The sequence below is a fragment of the Saimiri boliviensis genome, chromosome 7 (assembly GCF_048565385.1).
Source record: "Saimiri boliviensis isolate mSaiBol1 chromosome 7, mSaiBol1.pri, whole genome shotgun sequence".
Lineage (NCBI taxonomy): Eukaryota > Metazoa > Chordata > Mammalia > Primates > Cebidae > Saimiri > Saimiri boliviensis.
This window is the reverse complement of record NC_133455.1, coordinates 106,252,391-106,267,923: the sequence shown is the minus strand read 5'-3', so window position 1 is coordinate 106,267,923 and position 15,533 is coordinate 106,252,391. Positions and strand designations below refer to the sequence as shown.

General features: G+C 39.1%; 1 protein-coding gene across 4 annotated transcripts in view; it reads left to right on the top strand.

Moving 5' to 3' along the window:
- NELL2 (neural EGFL like 2) overlaps positions 1–15,533 on the top strand; it is a 449,663-nt gene that overhangs the window by 271,383 nt on the left and 162,747 nt on the right. For all 4 annotated transcript variants that reach the window (XM_074403164.1, XM_074403166.1, XM_039461605.2 and 1 more), the window contains exon 14: positions 4,389–4,514. In XM_074403164.1, the coding sequence (XP_074259265.1) occupies positions 4,389–4,514 (126 nt within the window). The remainder of the gene's footprint in view (positions 1–4,388; positions 4,515–15,533) is intronic.

Here is a 15,533-nt window from a genome sequence, read left to right as displayed (position 1 = left end):
GGCACATGGCCAGTCCCAAGGTCTCCTGAAGGCATGTACAGGTAACAGGGTAGCCCTGCTGCTAGAGAGGGCAGGATTGGCAGTGACCCTGGGCAGTTGGCTCTTCATTTCTGGGGAGGGTATGCTTTGGCTTTCTTTGTCCCAGGGACAGCTTCCTCAGTGTGCTGCACCATCCATTCCCCAGTGTGTAGGACATTGTGTGGACTAGAGTGCTGGGGACCTGGTTGCACTGCTGGGTCCAGCTGGTATTATGGCACCATAGCCGTCTGGATGGACATGAAGGGATGGCAGTGGTGCTCCAGATACGTAGAAAAGCAGGGCCTTTTGGGCCCCAGGGCAGGATATCATCTTTTGAGGGATGGACTCTCAAAATGGCACCAAGCTATAGTTGCTTGGGTCTCAGGGAGTTTTGGAGGACCCTGCGTGAACTCCCTCTCTGGAACAATGACATCCTATGGATTCTAGGCACCTTCCTGTACTAGGCTCAGGGTCTCACTTGTGGCTAGGATTATGTGAGTCTGTGGTGGGAATGTGGACCTCTGTGAATCTTTCACTTACCTTTTCCCCACAATAGATAGTTCCTCCTCGCTTTTGTGGGTAACACCCCCCCCACCCCCGCCATATAGGTACCGAGGAAGGAGAGCAAAGCAGAATCCTGGCACAATTAGGCCTGAAGAATGTCTCAGTTTATAGTGTTACTACTCAGTTATTTCCTTTTATATAATCCTTTATATAATCATATATTAGTTTATAGAATTAGGGTTTGGAGAATATCTCAGTTTATAATGCTACTACTTTGTTACTTAGTTATTTCCCTTTATATAATCCTCTATATATAATCATATATTAGGTCTTAGAATGAGTGTCTAAAGAATATCTTACCACTCAGGTACTTCCATATATATGATATATATATGATATATATAACTATATCTTAGTTCATAATTGGAGGAATGCCTAGAGTAGACACAGTACAGAGCATGAATTAAGGAATAAGCAGCTTATACTCAGAGGAATGTCTGGAGCAGACACAGTGCAGAGCATGATTTAAGAGAAAACAGTTATACCTGGACAAGAACCCATCGCCCAAGCGGCAGCATTCAGTATCATAAAGATACTCGCTGTATGGCAGGTTTGGGGCAAGAGCCATTCCTCCTGATAAAGGAGTTGTAGGACCTTGCTCCAGTTCTTGTGGAGGGCTACCTTCAGACCGGTAATCTCTCAAGCATCCGAGGGCTCAAAACCCCTCCAGATAATTGCATCTCGGTGACTGTGAACTTTATCAGCTCTTGTTACTGTGCTGCTTGAAAAGCGTTCCCCTATAGAACTCATTGGAATCTGCCAGCAGATGGCAGTAACCCTGACAGCGCTGTCACTGCTGTGTGACTTAAAGCATTCTCCTATAAATCTTAGAAGTAGCTTGCCCGTAGATAGAGGTATTGCATACTGCACCATCTTCATTGCACACAGCCCACCTCCATACCTCGATGACCTGATGGGGGTGGACCACTTACTGCATATGGCCCTTACCTCAATGACCTAATGGGAATGGACCCCTTGCTGCACACTGTCCACCTCCTAGCCTAGGTGACCTAATGGGGGTGGACCCCTTGTTTTATTGCTCACAACCCTATCACTGTCCTTAAAGATGATTTCACTCACTGCCTTGCCTTCTAACCTATACACAATAAATACACACGCTTTGGGACATTCGGGGCCTCGCCTGACTCCACTCAGGTGGCATGGCCACTCAAGCTCAGCTGCGTTTTCCTTGTACTTCTGTGTCCTGTCTCTATTTCTCTGATCCTGCACCTCAGCATAGCATAAGGGACACCCCACGACCCTGTGGGGCCCTCAGCCCTACAGCTTTGAGCTGATATCACCTGGGCCAGCTGCTTCACTTCTCTCTCCCATGCATCAGAGGTTCTCTGACACTTTCCTGCTGAATTTCAGAGTTCTCTGATAGAAACTCAGTTAGTTATATGTTAGAAAACACAGCTGGACATGTGGTTATCTACTCGCTGTTATGATCTTTGTCTGTGGAGGAGATGAATACCTCTAGTACTCATCTAGTAAGGCTAGCAGGCTGCTCTAGTAAGCATCTTGAATCCCCAAACCACTCAGTGGTGATTGTTAACCTTGGTTATGCATTAGGTCAGGAGTCCTCAAATTATGACCTGTGAGCAAAATCTGCCTCACCATCCATTTTTGTAAGTGAAATTTTACTCAAACACTGCCAAATTATTCCAACACTAGACATCCAAAGCCTAGAAAATTTATGATCTGTCTCTTTATGGAAGTTTTTTTGTTGACCCCTGTATTACATTTATATATGGATAAGATTTTTTTAAAAAATCATTGTATATGTTTCACCACAAACAATTAGATTAGAATTTGGAGTGGGGTTTTTGGAGTTGGCCCAAGAACTAGTTTTTGTTTGTTTGTTTTTTTGTATGTTTTTCTTAAGCATCCCAGATGAATATGATGGGCAGACAAAGTTAAGAAACACTAATAGATAATTGATACTCTTGAGGAATATGTGGTTTGTTTGGGAGAAGTAAGTTTATAAAAATTAGTAAAAATACAATTGATACATTTATAATGGAGACATTTACAAAGTCTAGAGGGAGCACTGCATTGGGAGTATTTTAGTTGATTAGGGAAGTTTTTGTAGGAGGGACATTTAAAGATTCTTGAAAGGCCAGGTGCGGTAGCTCAAGCCTGTAATCCCAGCACTTTGGGAGGCCGAGGCGGGTGGATCACGAGGTCAAGAGATCGAGACCATCCTGGTCAACATGGTGAAACCCCGTCTCTACTAAAAATACAAAAAATTAGCTGGGCATGGTGGTGCGTGCCTATAATCCCAGCTACTCAGGAGGCTGAGGCAGGAGAATTGCCTGAACCCAGGAAGCGGAGGTTGCGTTGAGCCGAGATCGCGCCATTGCACTCCAGCCTGGGTAACAAGAGCGAAACTCCGTCTCAAAAAAAAAAAAAAAAAGATTCTTGAAGGATGAATCTACTGTTAAACAAGATCCACTAGAATCATATCAGGGAGAGAAGGAGTAGCAGTTATAAGTAGGGAGAACAGCATATATACAGGATGATAGGTAAAAGAGCAAGTAGGTTAGAAACTGTGTGGCCAAAACATTGAGAGGGGAGAAGAAAGTGAGGTCATCAGATGTGAAATTGGAAAAGTAGGGACCAAACCAGGAAAAGTTTTGTAGGTTCAGATAAAAGGCTTAGAATATTATGTTGTCCATGGAATTGAATAGAAAGTTGAGTTTTTCTAGGACTCACTTTTTCCCTCTCTAAAATAGATAGCTCAGATGAATAAGAACTCTACAGTTCTAAAATATAGATTCCTGAGATTATGTCAATTATTTCTTTTGACATTCTCAGTACTGGGAACATAGTTTGGTTTATACAAATGACATGGCCCCTGTAGTTGTGTGTCATCTAGCCATCTCTTTATAGTTGATCCATTTCTGTTATTAGTATAAATGAATTCAATGCTACCTTGTGGAATCATCCCAAGGATTTGAGAAAGCAGATTTCCAGATGTGAAATTCATTGTCTGGACAATGGATTAAGGCCTTTAATAAAGACTATTACATAATGATAAAATACCTTTAAAATGCTTTATGTTCTATGCAGAGAGATGCTATTAAATGAGGACAGTTTCACTGTGAAAATTCAGATTCTTCACAATTAGTAGCAGTGATTCTTATGAGTCAGCATCTAGAAGTTATTATACATACTCAAAACTTGGTGTGTGACTTACCATGTAAGATCTTCACTATATTATCTTATTTTACCGTTTTGTAACTTTCACCTATATCAGGTCTCTGTTGTAATTTTATCTGTGTTTAGGCACTTACTGGAATAGCTATATGCCTACTTTTATCTCTAATAAGCTCATGCAATTGGCTTCATATCTTTAAGTAAGGTTACTACAATTGTGGTTAATACCAAACACTTTATTTACCTCTTTCAGGGTCTCCTCAAGTGTACAGAATAGCTGGTGAATCAAACAATAATATGTGGCAGGCTCAGTGATTGAAGATTATAGGATACTAAGGCAGCCCCATCTTTGCATTCTGATTCATTTTATCAAGCATAGGTAGTTGAATGCACTGAAAATTTTAAAAGATATTTAGATGCTGCAAGTTAAAATAGACAGACTTCTTCAAAACTCCCAGAAGAGCTGTTGGAAAAAACTCATGATTTTTGTTATTTGAATATTAAACACTCATAGCAAAGGAGATATCGTGCATGCTTTTTTGAAATGCTAGTCAAAATAAATATTTTCCTCTCCCTACCAACGAAAATTATAGAGGAGCTCCAGAATATTGCCACTGTTGACCTCTTTGTCCTGTTTTTCTTCACAGACATTGATGAGTGTGCTGAAGGACGCCATTACTGTCGTGAGAATACGATGTGTGTCAACACCCCAGGTTCTTTTATGTGCATCTGCAAAACTGGATACATCAGAATAGATGATTATTCATGTACAGGTAAATAGTGGTTATTTATGAAATAAAATCTTTTTATATCTTAAGTTTACTTTTAAAAATTTCCTTGACTGTCATTTTTTGATAAGTATACCATAAAGATGACAAAACATAAGACAAATCATATGTTCTTTATTTGGTAGTTATTTCTTAGTCTGTTTTAAAGAAAAAAAAATGCCTGCTTGATATATATACACTCTGATTTGAAAGATAAAAACCCTAAAAATTCAGTATTATACTACATTTATACTTAGTATTTATGCTCAAAACTTGTGTGAAATACTGTGGTCAATCTGAGAACCCCTAAATGATATGTGATACTAGATTTTTGAATAGAGGAATAATAACATACATAATGTGATTTTTTTTGCAGAAATAGGTTTTTAGAGTCCTAAAGATAATTGAGCTTCTTCACACTTCTGAGAAGTACAATTAAGGACTACATAAAGAAGTGTTCCATATTTTTGTTGTATGAAATGCCACTCTTTCAGTATCATCCAGAGACTTGTTAGGGATATCGTATTAGTAATATCTGAAGTTAGTTGGTCCTGGCTTGGGGTAATGCAGCCTATTCCCTTTATTTTATAGCTTTCTACCTGCAGAATATGAGAAAACAAAACAAAACATGGTGCTAGAAGAGTAGCTTGAATACTATAGGATTTGAGGAAATGTGGGTGTGAACAGAACATTTCTTTCCATCTGTATATTTTTAAATAGAAGAAACAAAAATAACAAATTTTAGAAAAACAGAATCATAAAACTGGAGAAAACCCAAAAATGTTTTTCTTGTCAACTATTTCTCTGTCTCCAACTTTATGATCTTTATCAGATGTATGTGTAAACAACACCTAGGTGTTTCCAGGGAAAGAGACTCCATAATCCTCCCTAGTAAAAATATGAATCTATAAAAAAGTATCACTTTTTGTTTTAGCTGTCCATTTCTAAGTCTTCATTATAGTGTCCATACTGTGTGCTAATTGATAGCCTATGTATCAGAGCACAGGGAAGGATCTTCCTCTAAATTCACATATAGTATTTATAAAAACAAAACGATGACATTCAAAAATAATGAGAAGTGACTTCCCAATTTATGGAAAATAACTGAAGATGTCCTGAAGGTAGAAGATATTTAATATAAAAATGCTGATGAATTATGAATTTCTGTCTTTTTTGTTAGTTCATTCTAAACATTTCCAAATTATGGAAGTAATTCTTCAATTTTTAGACAAAATTTAAGTACATTGAGTGGAAGAGTATCTTGAAGGAGGACTTCAGAGATGCTTTTCAGCATAAAAAGAATATAAGAGAACAAATTATAATCAATAAATGGCAAATGGAATATATCATTTACTATTCTAATAATATCAATAAATCTGAATTTCCATTTAGTCTTCAAGAAAACTAAGAAAAAACTGCTGCATCTTAGAATGCATATATTTCAAGGTGTGCTTATTAAAAATGACTGCTAGCAATTTCGGGGGAGTCCACTGATTCTTTGGTATTATAGACTTGAAAAGCTTTGTGCACTTTTATATTTCCTAATGATTCTCTTTGTTTTTCTTATATTCTTAAAGTGCTATCAGAAATTTTAAGTAAAAGGACATGGCACATAATTTGGCCTACTGTTGAGTAAGGAGTGTTTCTGCAGGGCAGGATATTTTTAAGAGATTCATTTCCATTCTGAGTCTGTTGGATATAAATCCAAGGAGTAGTTTAGCTTTCATACATTTACAGAGAACCTCTGCTTTGGCTTTACCTCTTCCAGTACACTTTCCTTCCACATAAAATCCTACAAATTAATGTTTGTTTTTGACTACTTGAGAGGAATTGTCCCTTACCATTTCAAAGTATCTAATGATATAAATGAACTATGTCTTTGTAGGAATGGGGAGGGAGTAGAAAATTATTTTAAGAAAAGCTGTTCAGACCATGATTTTTGTACCTAAGAAACCAGAGCCAAGAATTTCAGGATCTGGCAGATGATAAAATATATTTCTTTAATGAGTCACTAGCATTTTCAACTAACGCCACTAGTTCTATGCTACCACTTACAGAGGAGAAACTTTCTTGCCCTTAAATTTCCTCTCTATTATGAGTAGGTCTATGAACACAAAAGTAGCATTTTTTTTTTTTTTTGGGAGAATATAAATCAATTTTATTTTTAGTCCAGAGTCAGGTAAATATTGCCAAAACTTTTTTTGTTTTTAATGTTAGGCTATAGAGGGTCAGCACATATTCCAGGTTTCTGTAAAGAAAATACATGTTTACATTTTACGACTTTGGACTGGTTCCCCGTACTTTGATGTTAGGGTCTGTACAAAAGACTTAAAGAAATGACTCTGCTGATGGGACTTTGCCTTGTGGCCAAAGGCTTTTAAGCTCTTCCTTTTTGAGAGCTCCCGTAAGACCAGAGTGGGCCTTCATTTATCTTATAAAAGATTGAGATTTATTTTTTCTAAATTTTAGTAACAGACACCCATATCCTTGTAGTAGAAGACGTTGCAGAATGAATGTCAAGCCCTCACTGCAGAGCCAGTCCCTGATGTTTGTGACTGAGCTCTTGGAATTTTATCTTTGTTTTGCTTCTGTATCCCTGTCCCTCTTTCCTGTTAAAGAGCCTCTGCTAGCAGAACAACAGATACTCCCAGCAGACTCTCAAAGTAGCTTATCCCAAGTGGAAAGTAATCATAGACATTGTAATTTAAAGAAGATTCCAAGAGCAATACACATTATTAATAATCAAGAGCTTTGATCAATAAAGAAGCTTTTTTTTTTTTGCTTTCTTTTTTTTAACCTAGTAACTCTGACGTATGAATTACTTCTGCAAATGGATCAAATTGCATGGTTTTTTTTTTTTTTTTCAGTTTCAGATGATTTGAGTTAGATTTTCCTCATGATCATGAAATTTTGGAGACAGAAGAATTATTAAAGATAATATGGTTCGGCCAGGCGCGGTGGCTCAAGCCTGTAATCCCAGCACTTTGGGAGGCCGAGGCAGGTGGATCATGAGGTCAAGAGATCAAGACCGTCCTGGTCAACATGGTGAAACCCCGTCTCTACTAAAAATACAAAAAAAAAATTAGCTGGGCATGGTGGTGCGTGCCTGTAATCCCAGCTACTCAGGAGGCTGAGGCAGGAGAATTGCCTGAACCCAGGAGGCGGAGGTTGCGGTGAGCCGAGATCGCGCCATTGCACTCCAGCCTAGGTAACAAGAGCAAAACTCCATTTCAAAAAAAAAAAAAAGATAATATGGTTCAATCCCTTAAATTCTTAAATTTCACAAATGAAGAAACTGAGACTTAGGGAGATTAATTCCTTTTTTCATAAACATCTAGTGAGAGGCAAAGTGGGCTGATATATGATCCTCTTTATTACAACTCTTATACTATTCATTTGTCTAATTTGCAGCCATACAAAAATAAAGGGAAATATTCATATTTTTTGTAGAAATATACTATTCAATATATAATGTTTGGTATTTAAACTGCTGTCTTTATAGGTTATTTAGTTAATTAGCTTCAACTCCAAGAGAAATTTTTACCCTACAGATCTTATAATAATGATACTAAATCAGAAGTTAGTGGAATAAATACGAATCACCATTTACTGGGCCTCTGACTCTATTCCTAACTTGTAAAAATGACTCCGTTGCACCATTTGCATGAATGATGCATTTGTGTTTGCTCTTCTAAACCCATTAATAAAATTTTCTTTCCAGTGAAGGTGCTATTATTTTTCCTAATTAATGCTTCATAATTTCTCTCTTTATATCCTTTCCTGTTCCTATAGAAGAAATACTGGATATCATAAGGGAAGAAAGAGAGAGAGAGAGAGAGAGAGAGAGAGAGAGAGAGAGAGAGAGAGTAGCAGGGAGAAGGGAGAAAAGGTAAAGGAAAGGAAGGGGAAAGGAAAAAGGGAAGGAAGGGAGTACAGAGAGGGAAGTAAAGAAGAGAAAAAAAAGGAGAAGGGAAGAGAAGGAAACGGATGGAAAAGGGAAGAGAAAAGGGAAGGGAATGGAAGGGTAAACATGAGCCAAGATGCTTGAAGCTCATTCTTCAGGTTCTCTGCAAAAATGACCTATTTTGTTTATGCATAAAAAAGTTTCTTGATTACTTATATGGACTAATGGCTTTTTTGGTTTACTCATATAAGCGTTAATTAAATTGGGTAGATCTTCTTGAGTCTTACTGGAAGTCTCTTCTTGGAACTGGCCTTGTGTAGTGGAAAAAGCATGAAACATCTCTAGAAACAAAGATGAAATTGTTACTGGTGGCAAACATCTGAGTCACATGTCACTATGTTACTGGTGGAAGATATTCAAGTTCCCAGTGGTGATCTGTACAGGTCTACAATAACCTCACTGCTTGCCTCCTCAGAAGAAACAATTCAACTGAGAACTGAGGGGTATAAAACAGAAAAAGAGACTAAGGCAAGTTTCAGGGCAGGACTGGAAATTTATTAAAAAGTTTAGTGCAAGAAAGAAAATACACTTGCGAGAAGGAAAGTGCAGTTGGAAGAGTCCCAGATGGATGACCCAAAGGACAAGTGCCATGTTTAACCCTGATCCTAGGACTTTATAGGCCAACCCACCTCCAGCGTCTTGCACCCCTTTCCCATGATTCTTCCCTTAGAATGGGCTGCCCACATGCGCAGTGCCCTTCTTACGCTTGGGAAGTGAGCATGCCCAGTGTGTTTAGGAAGTTGTATGCATGCTCATCTGATTTATTCCCTTTTCCAGTGGAATGCCCCTGGAAAGTCATACTCTGTCATTTTGTCTCTTAATGTACATGCCAGGGAAGTTGCTTCTCCCTAGTATCTGCATTAAGTTAACACTTTAGTGAGGCACATATGGACCCTCAGGAAATGGCCTTTCCCTGGTGCCAGCTGCCAGTTCATCACTTTTAGAGAGGCAGTGTGATGATTGCCAAACCATCACTTGACATTCCTGGGGAGTAGAGGAGAGCCCTCTCCTGCCCCACTTAGGCCTGTCTAACTACCTGTTACAGAATCAAAATTTGAGTGAAGAGGCCTTTATTTCAGATCTTCCTCACTTTTGTCTGCTCTCTAGTGCAATGAAAAAGGAATTCTGATTCTTCTTTTGTGTTGATGAGCTCTATGTTGTGCAGTTCTTTAGAGTGGAAATAGGAGAATGGGAAGGATGGATGGATAGAGGGATGGAAAATGCTGTCTCCCCAGCCTAGGGATTAAATTGATTCTTTGCAGCAGTGGTTGTCAATTGTACTTTCCCACCTGACAAAGGATACTTGAAAATGTTTGGAGATACTTTTGGTTATCACAACTATGTGGGAAGGAGTTGCTACCAGCATCTAGTAGGTAGAAGGCAGAGATGCAACTAAATACTCTATAATATTTTAGGCTATCTATCTGCTTGAGGAAATGTTATATTTCCTTGGGACCCCTTCAATGAGAATCTTTCTCTGGTTACCTTTCAGATGAGTGATTAATCTTCATCCTTTACAAGATATCTGGCACAGGACAGCTAGGTCCACAACCCCAAAACAATTTACATGTCCCAAATGTCAGTAGTGCCAAGGCTGGGAAATACTGCTTTAGAGTTGCCCAATTAAAATTGTAAGATACACACTTTTTCTTTTTTAACTTTCCCTGTTCCCATTTGAATTTCCTTTAGGCCCTGTATCTTCTCTCACTTCTTGTGACCCCCAGTGTCCTCTTATTGTCCTTTGACCACAAAAAGGACCCTTTTTTAAGTCCCACTCACCATTAAGTTCTTCTGTCTCCTTTTTTTTTTTTTTTTTTTTTTTTCTTTTTTTTTTATTGCATTTTAGGTTTTGGGGTACATGTGATGAACATGCAAGATTGTTGCATAGGTACACACATGGCAGTGTGCTTTGCTGCCTTCCGTCCCCTCACCTGTATCTGTCATTTCTCCCCATGCTATCTCTTCCCACCTCCCCACCCCCCACCCCTCCCCCATTTCCCCCCAACAGACCCCAGTGTGTAGTGCTCCCCTCCCTGTGTCCATGTGTTCTCATTGTTCAACACCCGCCTATGAGCGAGAATATACGGTGTTTGATTTTCTGCTCTTGTGTCAGTTTGCTGAGAATGATGGTTTCCAGGTTCATCCATGTCCCTATAAAGGACGTGAACTCATCGTTTTTGATGGCTGCATAATATTCCATGGTGTATATGTACCACATTTTCCCTATCCAGTCTATCATCGTTGGGCATTTGGGTTGGTTCCAGGTCTTTGCTATTGTAAACAGTGCTGCAATGAACATTCGTGTGCACGTGTCCTTGTAGTAGAATGATTTATAATCCTTTGGATATATACCCAGTAATGGGATTGCTGGGTCAAATGGGATTTCTATTTTTAGGTCCTTGAGGAATCGCCACACTGTCTTCCACAATGGTTGAATTAATTTACATTCCCACCAACAGTGTAAAAGTGTTCCTATTTCTCCACATCCTCTCCAGCATCTGTTGTTTCCCGATTTTTTAATGATCGCCATTCTAACTGGTGTGAGATGGTATCTCAATGTGGTTTTGATTTGCATTTCTCTGATGACCAGTGATGATGAGCATTTTTTCATATGTTTGTTGGCCTCCTGTATGTCTTCTTTTGTAAAGTATCTGTTCATATCCTTTGCCCATTTTTGAATGGGCTTGTTTGTTTTTTTCTTGTAGATCTGCTTTAGTTCTTTGTAAATTCTGGATATCAGCCCCTTGTCAGATGGGTAGACTGCAAAAATTTTTTCCCATTCTGTTGGTTGCCGATTCACTCTACTGACTGTTTCTTTTGCTGTGCAGAAGCTGTGGAGTTTGATTAGGTCCCATTTGTCTATTTTGGCTTTTGTTGCCATTGCTTTTGGCGTTTTGGTCATGAAGTCCTTGCCTACACCTATGTCCTGAATGGTTTTGCCTAGATTTTCTTCTAAGGTTTTTATGGTATTAGGTCTGATGTTTAAGTCTTTAATCCATCTGGAGTTAATTTTGGTGTAAGGTGTCAGGAAGGGGTCCTGTTTCTGCTTTCTGCACATGGCTAGCCAGTTTTCCCAACACCATTTATTAAACAGGGAGTCCTTTCCCCATTGCTTGTTTTTGTCAGGTTTGTCGAAGATCAGATGGTTGTGGGTATGTTGTATTTCCTGTGAGGCCTCTGTTCTGTTCCATTGGTCTATATCTCTGTTTTGGTACCAGTACCATGCTGTTTTGATTACTGTAGCCTTGTAGTATAGTTTGAAGTCCGGTAGTGTGATGCCTCCCGCTTTGTTCTTTTTGCTTAGAATTGACTTGGCTATGCGGGCTCTCTTTTGGTTCCATATGAAGTTTAAGGTGTTTTTTTCCAGTTCTGTGAAGAAGGTCATTGGTAGCTTGATGGGAATAGCGTTGAATCTGTAAATTACTTTGGGCAGTATGGCCATTTTCACGATGTTGATTCTTCCTAACCATGAACATGGAATGTTTCTCCATCTGTTTGTATCCTCTCTTATTTCATTGAGCAATGGCTTGTAGTTCTCCTTGAAGAGGTCCTTTACGTTCCTTGTTAGTTGTATTCCTAGGTACTTTATTCTCTTTGTAGCAATTGTGAATGGCAGTTCGTTCTTGATTTGGCTCTCTTGAAGTCTATTACTGGTGTATAGGAATGCTTGTGATTTTTGCACGTTGATTTTGTATCCTGAGACTTTGCTGAAGTTGTTTATCAGTTTCAGGAGATTTTGGGCTGAGATGATGGGGTCTTCCAGATATACAATCATGTCATCTGCAAATAGAGACAATTTGATTTCCTCCTTTCTAATTTGGATACCCTTTATTTCTTTTTCTTGCCTGATTGCTCTGGCTAGAACTTCCAGTACTATATTGAATAGGAGTGGTGAGAGAGGGCATCCTTGTCTAGTGCCAGATTTCAAAGGGAATGCTTCCAGTTTTTGCCCATTCAGTATGATATTGGCTGTTGGTTTGTCGTAAATAGCTTTTATTGTTTTGAGATACGTTCCGTCAATACCTAGTTTATTGAGGGTTTTTAGCATAAAGGGTTGTTGAATTTTGTCAAAAGCCTTCTCTGCATCAATCGAGATAATCATGTGGTTTTTGTCTTTGGTTCTGTTTATGTGGTGAATTACGTTTATGGACTTGCGTATGTTGAACCAGCCTTGCATCCCCGGGATGAATCCTACTTGATCATGGTGGATGAGCTTTTTGATATGCTGTTGCAATCGGTTTGCCAGTATTTTATTGAAGATTTTTGCATCTATGTTCATCATGGATATTGGCCTGAAATTTTCTTTTCTTGTTGAGTCTCTGCCGGGTTTTGGTATCAGGATGATGTTTGTCTCGTAAAATGATTTGGGAAGGATTCCCTCTTTTTGGATTCTCTGGAATAGTTTCAGAAGGAATGGTATCAGCTCCTCCTTGTATGTCTGGTAGAATTCAGCTGTGAACCCATCTGGACCTGGGCTTTTTTTGGGTGGTAGGCTCTTTATTGCTGCCTCGACTTCAGACCATGTTATTGGTCTGTTCAGGGTTTCGGCTTCTTCCAGGTTTAGGCTTGGGAGGTTGCAGGTGTCCAGGAATTTATCCATTTCTTCCAGGTTTACTAGTTTATGTGCATAGAGTTGTTTGTAATAATCTCTGATGATGGTTTGGATTTCTGTGGAATCTGTGGTGATATCCCCTTTATCGTTTTTTATTGCATCAATTTGGTTATTCTCTCTTTTCTTTTTTATTAATCTGGCTAGTGGTCTGTCTATTTTGTTGATCTTTTCAAAAAACCAGCTCCTGGATTTATTGATTTTTTGAAGAGTTTTTTGTGTCTCTATTTCCTTCAGTTCTGCTCTGATCTTAGTTATTTCCTGTCTTCTGCTAGGTTTTGAGTTTTTTTGATCTTGCTCCTCTAGCTCTTTCAATTTTGATGATAGGGTGTCAATTTTCGATCTCTCCTTTCTTCTCATGTGGGCACTCATTGCTATATATTTTCCTCTAGAGACTGCTTTAAATGTGTCCCAGAGATTCTGGTATGTTGTGTCTTCGTTCTCATTGGTTTCGAAGAACATCTTTATTTCTGCCTTCATTTCATTGTTTATCCAGTCAACATTCAAGAGCAAGTTGTTCAGTTTCCATGAAGCTGTGCGGTTCTGAGTTAGTTTCTGCATTCTGAGTTCTAACTCGATTGCACTGTGGTCTGAGAGACTGTTTGTTATGATTTCTGTTCTTTTGCATTTGCTGAGGAGTGATTTATTGCCAATTATGTGGTCAATTTTAGAGTAGGTGTGATGTGGTGCTGAGAAGAATGTATATTCTGTGGATTTGGGGTGGAGAGTTCTGTAAATGTCTATTAGGTTTGCTCGTTCCAGGTCTGTGTTCAGGTCCTGGATATCCTTGTTGATTTTCTGTCTGGTTGATCTGTCTAATATTGACAATGGGGTGTTAAAGTCTCCCACTATTATTGTGTGGGAGTCTAAGTCTCTTTGTAAGTCATTAAGAACTTGCCTTATGTATCTGGGTGCTCCTGTATTGGGTGCATATATATTTAGGATCGTTAGCTCTTCTTGTTGCAGTGATCCTTTTACCATTATGTAATGTCCTTTTTTGTCTCTTTTGATCTTTGTTGCTTTAAAGTCTATTTTATCAGAGATGAGAATTGCAACTCCTGCCTTTTTTTGCTCTCCATTTGCTTGGTAGATCTTCCTCCATCCCTTTATTTTGAGCCTTTGTGTATCCTTGCATGTAAGATGGGTTTCCTGGATACAGCACACTGATGGGTTTTGGCTTTTTATCCAATTTGCCAGTCTGTGTCTTTTGATTGGGGCATTTAGTCCATTGACATTTAGGGATAGTATTGTTATGTGTGAATTTGATGCTGTCATTTTGATGCTACCTGGCTGTTTTGTTGGTTAGTTGATGCAGATTCTTGATTGTGTTGCTGCTTTTTTACCATTTGGTGTGTTTTTGGAGTGGCTGGTACTGGTTGTTCCTTTATATGTGTAGAGCCTCTTTCAGGAGTTCTTGTAGAGCAGGTTTGGTGGTGATGAAATCTCTGAGTGCTTGCTTGTTCACAAAGGATTTTATTTTTCCTTCACTTATGAAGCTGAGTTTGGCTGGATAGGAGATTCTGGGTTGAAAGTTCTTTTCTTTAAGGATGTTGAATATTGGCCCCCAGTCTCTTCTGGCTTGTAGGGTTTCTGCTGAGAGATCTGCTGTGAGTCTAATGGGCTTCCCTTTGTGGGTAACCCGACCTTTCTCTCTGGCTGCCCTTAGCATTTTCTCTTTCATTTCAACCCTGGTGAATCTGATGATTATGTGCCTTGGGGTTGCTCTTTTTGAGGAATATCTCTGTGGTGTTCTCTGTATTTCCTGGATTTGAATATTGGTCTGCCTTGCTAGGTTGGGGAAGTTTTCCTGGATAATATCCTGAAGAGTATTTTCCAGCTTGGATTCATTCTCTTCATCACATTCAGGTACACCTATCAGACGTAGATTAGGTCTTTTCACATAGTCCCACATTTCTTGAAGATTTTGTTCATTCCTTTTTGCGCTTTTTTCTCTGTTCTTGCCTTCTCTTTTTATTTCATTGAGTTGGTCTTCGACCTCTGATATCCTTTCTTCTGCTTGGTCAATTCGGCTGTTGAAGCTTGTGCATGCTTCACGAAGTTCTCGTGTTGCGTTTTTCAGCTCCATCAATTCACTTATTCTCCTCTCTATGCTGTCCATTCTCGTCAGCAGTTCGTCCAATCTTTTTTCAAGGTTCCTATTTTCTTTGCGATGGGTTAGAACATGTTCTTTTAGCTCATTGTAGTTTCTTACTACCCATCTTCTGAAGTCTGATTCTGTCATTTCATCACCCTCCTTCTCCATCCGGTCTGGTTCCCTTGCTGGTGAGGAGTTGTGATCACTTTTAGGAGGAGAGGTGTTCTGGTTTCGGGAGTTTTCATCGTTTTTACGCTGGTTTCTACCCATTTTTGTGGGTTTATCCACCTGTTGTCTGTCTCTGTCCCAGGGAGTTGGAGCTTTATGAGTTTCCGTTGCACTACTGCCTTTTTTGAT